Below are 9120 nucleotides of genomic sequence, written 5' to 3'. Positions count from 1 at the left end.
GTGTGTGTGTGTGTGTGTGTGTGTGTGTGTGTGTGTGTGTGTGTGTGCATGCGCATGGGGGCCAGATGTCAACCTCAGGTGTCTCTCTAAAGCAGTCTCCACCTTTGAGTTTTGAGGCAGGGTCTCTCGCTGAAGCTCACCGACTCTGCTCAGCTGGCCCGCCAATGAGCACCAGAGCTCCGATCCCGTCCACCGCCTGGGATTGGAGCCAGGCCCCAGCAGCTGGCTTTCACGCAGGTTCTGGGGACCTGAACTGGGTTTCTTGTGCTTGTACACATCTCTCCAGCCCTCGGGCATCAGTGTTCTCTTTTGGTAGGGTCTAGCGATGGCCAAAAGCTTTGAAGGCTCCTTAGGCATCTGAAGAATTCTCTGGCGTTTTTCCCTCCCTCCTCACTACACCCTCCTCTAGTGACATCTGTGGCTTCATTCTGAAGGGGGCTGTCAGCCGTGCCTGACGGTGCCCACGGAAGATGCTAACTGAGCGACTTTTCCTTTCTGTGCTAAGATACCCAAACAGAAGTGTGTTGGGGCTTACAGTTGTGGAAGGCGAGAGCCTCCGGCCAGCATTGCGGGGAGTACAGACCCACTACCCTGCTTTGAGACGTGAGAGCCGGAAGCTGCTGGCACCACCCCCTCTAGACAGTGATGTTCCCGGCATCAGTGCTGTTTACACCTCCCGTGTCAGGCTGCTGTGAAAATCACGGCCAGAGGACAGCGTTACCCTTTTCCTGTTTACTGTGTATCACAGTCAGGCGTTTGCGAGGATCTACTTTCTACTCATCACCACCCTCTCTAGAAACAGCTGATATTTGCTCTTGGTTCTTTTGTAACCATGTACTTACTAAGTAATACCCTCCTAGTGCTCTGATCTTAACAGCTGTGTGGAGTTCCTGTTGTGGCCAGGGACCTGTTACGGCAGCTCTCTTCTGCCCCCTCCTGACATTCCCCTTAGCCTCTCAGTCTTAGTTATACCTGATTGCTTTGGATCATTGGTCTATAATTTCCTTTCTTAAACAGCCTCCCCCAGTCTCCAGGATTAATTGCTATCTGTGTTGCCTTATTCTTTGTATGAATTTGGAGACTTACTTTATTTTATTATTCAGGATATTGCCGTATAGCCCAGGCTGCCTGAGTTTAAGGGCATTCCTGAGGGCTTATATAATTTTTATAAATGTTATAAATTTAGACGTGTTTGGAAGAAAATGAAAAAGTAGACTAAAAGCGAGGAGTGAAGGTGAACTTCTTTTGGTTTTCTTGTAATTATTATAAGTTAGAAGTCAGAAAGGTGGAGAAATAAAATTATAAACATTTTTGAAAAAATTAAATAACGTGTGTATGTGTGTGTATGTGTGTGTGTGTGTGCGCGCGTGCGTCTGTCTGCCTATCCGTGTGTCTATGTCTGTGTCTGTGTGTGAATGCAGGCACACACATACTCCAACTGCAGCGCAAGACCATTCTACTCTTGTAGGCTGGGTCTTGGTCCTTTGACAAACCGTGACTCAGTTGCCCCTGCTACTTTTGAGCTTTGTTCCAGCTGCTCTGAATCAAAGGTTGGCTTAGATCCTTGGGCTGCTTTCTCATCTCCATTGCTCCTTTGATGTCCCACAGATGGAAGCACTCGGCTTCTTCCACCAATGCCCTTTGGCACTGGGGGTTTGTCGGCGTTTACCGAGATGGAGGATATATATTCACATTATCAAAATCAAAATCCGAGGCCAAAACCAAACTCGCCGAGCTGCGCCTGAACAGTTGGATCGACAGAGGCACCAGAGCTGTGTTTATTGACTTTTCCTCATATAATGCCAACGTCAATCTGTTCTGCATCGTCAGGTGGGTGGCTCAGGCGTTTTATCTGAGTAAGCTGGATTTCTAAAGGATGCAGAGCCTTCGCTGGTGTCGCAGGTCCCCCTTACCTGTGCCAAGGTTAGAGAAATATGATGTTCTTCTGACGGTAATGCAGAAGAGAATAAGGCGACACCAGACTCATTGTTCTATTATTTCAGGATATGTTTAGGGACATGAAGAGTCGCATACAATATTCTAGGTTTTGCATTCTATCTGTGTGTGTGTGTTGGTGTGCACGTGCTCAGGGGTGCACCGTAGTGCCAGGTGTGGAAGTCAGAGGAGTCTGGGGAGTTAGTTCTCACCCCCACCGTGGGTTCCAGTAGTCTGTCTGATGCAGCAAGGTGCCCTTGCCTGCGGAGTCATCTTGCCACCAATACTTTGGTTTCATACGGTTTGAGGATACCCGGTCTTGTCATTTCTCTCTTCCTGGAATGGTACACAGATCTGTCATAACTTTTTCATAAAATCAGATTTCTTGGCTTATGGGCATCCATGCACACACACGTGCACGCACGCACACACACACGTATGTCTTGGCTTACTTTCAAGTGGGCTTCTATATGGTTGTCTCAGAATCATCTAAATTTCATGACATGTAACAGTGGCCATATACTAGACATTTTCACAGCATATTACACACTGCAGAAGTAGCTTCTGTTCTTAAATTTTCCACGTAGTATTGTGGTGGTCTATCCCAGTCCTTGATGCTGGGCTCAGCTGACTTGCTCTGGCCAGTGTGGTGTTCTCACATATGCAGCAAGTAAGCGGGTCGTGAGTTTGTGTATCAGTTTGCTCTCTGCACCTCCACGGTTGCCACGAGAAGGACTTGTATATGTTGACTTGTTGGAACCAGGAGGAAGATGAGCAGGTAGCGTGGAGCCAAGTGCGAGATGCTGAGTAGAGCCAGTCAGATGGTGGCTCTATTGAGATCAGCCTGAGCTCTTCGACCTCTCAATCAGTTTGGAGGCTTTTGTCGTAAAAGAAAAATCCAACTTAAATTGCTTTAAATAGCAACAACAAAAAATATTGTTTGCTGTTGTCCTGCTGCTGTGTAGGAGCAATTCCAAAATCAGGGCGAGTAATTTTCACAGTGAGTACAAAAGACTAGCTCTGTTTCTGTAGGTGATTTCCCTTTTGTCACTGCTAGCTTCCGCCTCATCTCAGGCTCTCCAGCACGGCTATGTGTCAGAAGCAGCCGTGGGCGGGTATCACTGTGCTCAGACGGGCAGCAAACAGACCTCTCCATCCCTCAGCCGCCTCCAAACCCAGGTGAGGCTGACTGATTGTGTGTGTGTGTGTGTGTGTGTGTGTGTGTGTGTGTGTGTGTCTGAGGAGCTTTAATCTGCTTTCCCTGAGGGATGTGCGGCCAGGAACTGAACACAGTCAGCTCTCTGTTTGGAAGGGGGCACGGGAAATAGCTGCTGGAGAGAGAGGTAACAGGGTCACCGGAAGCCGAGGGTGACACCGTTTCCTCATAGGTCTTACCTTGTTTCCCTCGGAATGAAACATGTAGTTTACACAAGACGAGAGACGTTGCGCTTGTGCAGCAGTGAACAGCAAAACATGCTGTTTAAAGTCTGTAAAAATATCAACAAACTCCTAGCAGAGCCAATGAGTACACAGCTGTCATTTTGTAAGTCTTGCTTTCCTCTCAGGAAGGAGAGCTTCTCTCGGCATTCTCCCATCTCAGTGCTCCTGAGCACAATAAAGGGCGAAACACAGCCGTGTCTGTGTCCTAAATAAGCTGGAAGCCCTGGGCGGTGAGCTTACGTCACACAAAGGGCTCTTTGCAATGACATTAATTTCAGGGTTTGGTTTTGTTTTGTTTTGGTCTCAAAACTGTATACTTGCGCCATTAAACATTGAGACATCAGCAGATCTTCCCACACCCCCTACATGCATGCATGAGCGTGTGCACACACACTCACCTTCACCGTATGGTGCCTTACCCTTCACTAGACTCCAGGATCGTGATCCAACACAAATCCCTTTTCCTTGCAACAAAGAACAACAACAGACCCAGCAGATTACGGCGGATCTGCCCCAGCTCACCACTAACTGAGCAAAGTGTATTGTCACCCCAAAGAGCTTCTGGGACTTCTTCTACTTTGGGGACCACTTTTCTCCCCAGAGATTTTACCCGACCCCAGGTACGTGGGTGTGTAAAATAAATATACAAATTACACATTACCGAGAATAAATCATACAACCGCCTTTGGCACCCGTATAATTACATCTCGGCTGAATGTTTGATTCGGAGGGTGCACATCTGTGGCAGTTTAGGAGCTGATCGATAGTTTGGTTTTTTTACTAGTTGGCCAGGCAAACCTCCTGAGTCTCCACAGACCAGACAGCCGTCGCCAGCAAAGGCTCCCTTCCACACTGGGGCCCCCGCTAGGTGCTTACTGGCACTCCGATGCTTGATGGCATCACTGGTCAATTAAGAGACCCCTGACCGAGCCCAAAGCCTTGCAACCACTCGATCACCACAATCCCAGGCTGTTTGCCTAATTCCACTTGGCAAGCCTGTGGTGTCCGTGCGGCCTGAAGAGTCACTCTTCCTTGATATGTTGATCCCAAAGAAGACGGATAAATATAGCAACATTCCAGGCACTTCACAGATCACAAGCAAGCCACTGGCTTTGTCTCGGAGGGCAATAGCAGTGAGGTCTAAAGCACAGAAAGCACTGAGTGTTTCCCCTGGGCCGGGGCTCAGCTCGGCTGTTTGGATTTTCCGTTGCCCTACCCTTGGAGCAGAGTGTGTGTCTGTGACTGCGGGAAGCCGAGCTGAGGGACTGGCTCGAAAGGCAGGCTTTGCTTGAGTTCCCCCTGAAGCAGCGCCTAAGGGTGGCAGGGGCAGCCCGGGGAAAGGGTGCTCACCTACCGAGTTCTCTCTGCATCCCTGTGCATGCCAAGTGGGAGCCATGGCAGGCGGAAGGATTTTTAATTGAATGTGCAAGCCCAAGGAAACACTTTAAAAAAAAAAAAAAAATTCTTACGTAACACTACAGCCCATGCTGACTGACCTCATGTTTCAGCATCTGAGTTTTTCTGAGGCCTGTTCCTTTTTTTAAAGAAAAATTTAAAATTGTATGTACATGGGCGTTCGCCTGCACGTATGTGCACCACGTGGCTGTGTGGTGCCCGCAGAGGCCGGAGGGGGATGTCAGATCTCCAGGAGTCGGGGTCTCTAAGGTCACGTGTGGATGCAGGGTGCTGGACCCGGGTCCTCCGGCAGAGCAGGAAGTGCTCTTAACCACTGAGCCATCTCCTCAGCCCCTCATGGAAACACACTTTGTACAAAATAAGTGCTTAGCGTTGAGGTACGTGTCGTCACTGATTTAGAAATTTTACAGAGTCTTGGAGACTGAAATCATGAACACCTAAAACACTCCCAGGCTTCGTTTTCCAGGCTAGTGGCGGAGTTCCCTGCGACGGGCGGCCTCCTCACCTCGTGGCAGTTCTACTCCGTGAAGCTCCTCAGATATGTCACCTACTACGATTACTTCATTGCGTCCTGCGAGGTCATCTTTTGTATCTTTCTTTTTGTCTTTATAACACAAGAACTGAAAAAACTGAATGAGTTTAAGTTTGCCTATTTCAAAAGTATCTGGAACTGGCTAGAGCTGCTGCTTTTGATGGTGAGTGTGTAGCCACAGCTATGATTTAAGGGGCTCCCATCTGAACCTACCACTTGGAGATGTATAAAACACAGGACTTTCCTTTCAGCCAATAAGAAGCTACAAGTATCAGATATAAAATGAGCTGATATAGGGCAGTCTAATCCTATGCCCCTAAAAGAGAAATCTATTTTCTCTGATTGAGTCCTTTAGCAAAAGCCTAGAGGACTCCATAGGTAATGATTCTCTTCCTTCCCTCCCTCCTTCTCTCCTTCCTCCCTTCCTTCCTTTCTTGAGACAGGGTCCCCAAATGGACCACATGGACGAAGGCTGGCCTTGAATTCACCAAGAACTGCCCTGCCTCTGCCTCCTGGCTGTTAGGATTTGAAGTGTGTGCCAGGGTTATGATTTAATGCACATAAGAGGTCTTGATGTCCTCACTCCCGAAATGTACTCGTGTGAGGCGTAGCATGGAGTGTTTGAGATTGGGGACCTATAAGGTAGGCTGAGCCTGAGGTAGGCAGCTTCGGAAGGTCAAGGCCAGCCTGGGCAACACAGTGAGGCATGATCTAAACTTAAACATAAGGAGAAGAAAAAGGCTTAGGAGGATAGCTTTGTGGGTAGCCGTGCAAGCATGAAGCCCTGAGGCGGAATCCCTAACGCTCATGTAAAGATGCTGGAACCCCAGCTCAGCCCTGATGTCAGCTTAGCTCTGGATTCGGAAAAAGACCCCCCTTCTAGGGACTAAGGAAGAGAGTGACAGAGCTGAACTCCAGCCGCCCCCCCACCCCCCGCTGGCCTCTGCTTGCACTCGCAGGCGCGCACACATGTACACATCACACAACAAAAAAAGAAGCAAAAAGAAAATGTTCTACCCATCTCTCTAGCATCCCCACTAATGTCCAGCAAAGGGCAGAACATTACGTGTCATTTTCTTTCAAAGTATTTCTGTCAAAGAAAGTCAAAGGAATATTTCAAGCAGTTGTAAACCTCTGATGCCTAAGATAACTCGGACCCGAAGTCATCTTTCAAAGAGCTCGCTACATCGTTCTATAAGGAGGTCGGTGGCAAGTTATTTTGCAATCAAGGCAGATGGCAAGTTTTTTTGTTGCAGCATGGCACAGTAGAGGAGACAAAGCTCTTAGGTGTGGTGGCTCAGAGGCCCTCAGACAGGTGCAGCGCTGGGCTGGCGGCATGTCAGGGAACCGGGTCTCTTCCTGAGCTGTAGTGAGTGTCTGAGTGGAAGCTGAGCTCTAACACGTCTGCTCTGAGTGGGCCGTCACCCTGGTGAGCAGAGCACGAGTCAGCCAAGACCGCAGCCGGAAGGCAAAGCTGGACAGGACAGTGGGAAGGCCAAGGCAAGACCTGGTGTCTCTCAGCAAGCCAGGCTTCCGTTTCCTGTGGGCTGTATCCATGCACACTTGGGAGGTGGGGGGAGGGCGCCTGACTCGGCCCAGAAGGCCTCCCCATGGCCAGGTAAAGCCTGCTCCATGTCACTGCAGCTTGCAGTCATGGCAGTGGAGAGGCTGACTAGCTGGGGACAGGGTCACCGCCACACCCACAAGGCTTGGATTGGAAGGGACGGCAGAAAACTGATCTGAAAACAGAGAACTGTTAAGGCAAGCTGCCTGCTGCCTTTGTTGTGCTGTGGTTGGTACCAGAGACAACGGAGACACGTGAAATTGTGGAAGCAGCTCAGTGGAAAAGCACAGATAATTGCCTGGACTTTACTAAAGAGCCATCTGTATGTTCTCGGACTCAGAGTTTGAGCAAGCCCCTTCCCCAGCAGTCAGAGGCTGCACTCATCAGCACATGCCTCTCTTGTCCTTGGTACAAAAATAGACTTGGTAAGCCACTTTTCACACAATTGTTTTAAAAGCCCACTCCTATCTCTACCTCCCCTTTCCCTAAGCATTTAATGAACTCTCTTCATGTGTTTCTTCAGCAGCTGAGAGAAATTTAGAGACAGAGATGGTCTCCAACTTAATCCTGTTTAATTTTCCCCTGTAGCTTTGTTTTCTGGCTGTTTCTTTCTTCGCATACTGTAACATGCAGAATTACCTCTTGCTTGGACGGCTGTTGAAGAACACTGAGAGCTATCCGGACTTCTATTTTCTCGCATACTGGCACATTTACTATAACAATATAATTGCTATCACGATCTTCTTTGCATGGATAAAGGTATTTATATTTCATTCTCGTACGTAATCCAGTGACATACATGTGTTAGTAAAACTATTACCTTATATGGAGGGGGAGCATTTCTCCACTAGGAAGTGATTTTTAGAAGCAATTTGGCACACTAGGTAAGGTTCTTGCCCAAAGCTGGTGACCCAAGTTTGATCCTTGGGAAAGAGAGACCCAGTTCCCACAAGTTGTCCTCTGACTTCTACATGTGCCCTGGGGTACATTCCTCCCCTCAAGCCCCCACCACCTCTACCACCCCTCCCAAAAGTAGTTAAAATTTAATTTGACCTTTAAATGATTGCTGGTAGATCTTCAAACACACTTGATTCTCATTGACTCCTTTTATCTGGCGAATTCTCCCGAGATGGATTCACCGGCTTGATTCTGAACAGCTCTGCCTGACTCTCCGGATTCCTGTGCCTCTTTCAGATATTCAAATTCATAAGCTTCAACGAGACCATGTCTCAGCTGTCCTCCACGCTGTCCCGCTGCATGAAGGACATCGTGGGATTCGCCATTATGTTTTTTATCATATTCTCCGCTTACGCCCAGTTAGGATTTCTTGTTTTTGGGTCACAGGTTGATGACTTCTCCACTTTTCAAAATTCCATGTAAGCTCTTTAATACAAATGTAATTATGTTTTCTCTCTGGAAAAATCACAGAAAGCCTTATGATAAGTGGTTCATTTAAAGCTTGGTTCTGTATTTTGCTTAAGACTAAATATTTACTCACAAGGAAGTCTACCACTGGAAAATTAAAATAGGTGGTGGTATCTACTTTTCAGTCATTGGTAGGTCAAGTTAGACAAATAAGTTTTCACTGGAAGGTGGGAATATTACTCAAGACAACGTAAGTGGGACCCAGTGTTTCCGTAGCATCAGCTCTGGGAACAGAGGAGATCTGTGATTCCTCCAGAGGCGTCCCCTCTAGAATCTTTTTTTTTTTCCTTCTGTTAACTCATTGCTCCTTGCTCATGTGCTAGGCTTGTACTTTAAAGTAGGTTTCTAAAGCCAGGTGTGTTGGTGCAGGTCTATAACCCAGCATTCAGGAGGCAGAGCAGGATTTGAGCTGAGGCCAACCTGGGCTAGCTAGCAAGACTCTGTCTCAAGAAAGTAAAAATATCTCAATTTTTTAAAACATAAAAACAGCTTTATAAAAGGAAGATATGGGGCATACACAGAGGACCTGGGAGTTCAGAGTTGTGCTACACAGCAGGTTTGGAGCGAGACCGGGTACATGAGACAGTGAGTGGTTCAGAGAGAAAAGAGAAAAATTATCCATTTCTTGTTTGAGACAGGATTTTTGATTGTTTGAAACTCTCTAGAGAAACATCTGAAGTTGCCCTCATTTTTTTCCATTCTCATGTAAATAATTATACCCTGAAATCCCTTCCAACTTCAGTTGACCACATTAAGACTTACTTTCTTTCTTTCTTTCTTTCTTTCTTTCTTTCTTTCTTTCTTTCTT

At 47.5% G+C, this 9120-nt stretch overlaps 1 protein-coding gene across 1 annotated transcript in view; it reads left to right on the top strand.

Moving 5' to 3' along the window:
* Pkd2l2 (polycystin 2 like 2, transient receptor potential cation channel) overlaps window positions 1–9120 on the top strand; it is a 23948-nt gene that overhangs the window by 5418 nt on the left and 9410 nt on the right. Inside the window, exons 5-8 of the mRNA XM_055625555.1 lie at window positions 1609–1830; window positions 5258–5486; window positions 7476–7646; window positions 8082–8263. Coding sequence (XP_055481530.1) covers window positions 1609–1830; window positions 5258–5486; window positions 7476–7646; window positions 8082–8263 — 804 coding nt within the window. The remainder of the gene's footprint in view (window positions 1–1608; window positions 1831–5257; window positions 5487–7475; window positions 7647–8081; window positions 8264–9120) is intronic.

This window comes from Psammomys obesus, unplaced genomic scaffold (assembly GCF_907164565.1).
Source record: "Psammomys obesus unplaced genomic scaffold, mPsaObe1.curated_primary_1811, whole genome shotgun sequence".
Lineage (NCBI taxonomy): Eukaryota > Metazoa > Chordata > Mammalia > Rodentia > Muridae > Psammomys > Psammomys obesus.
The sequence above is the reverse complement of the archived record's forward strand: the minus strand, read 5'-3'. Positions and strand labels throughout refer to the sequence as shown.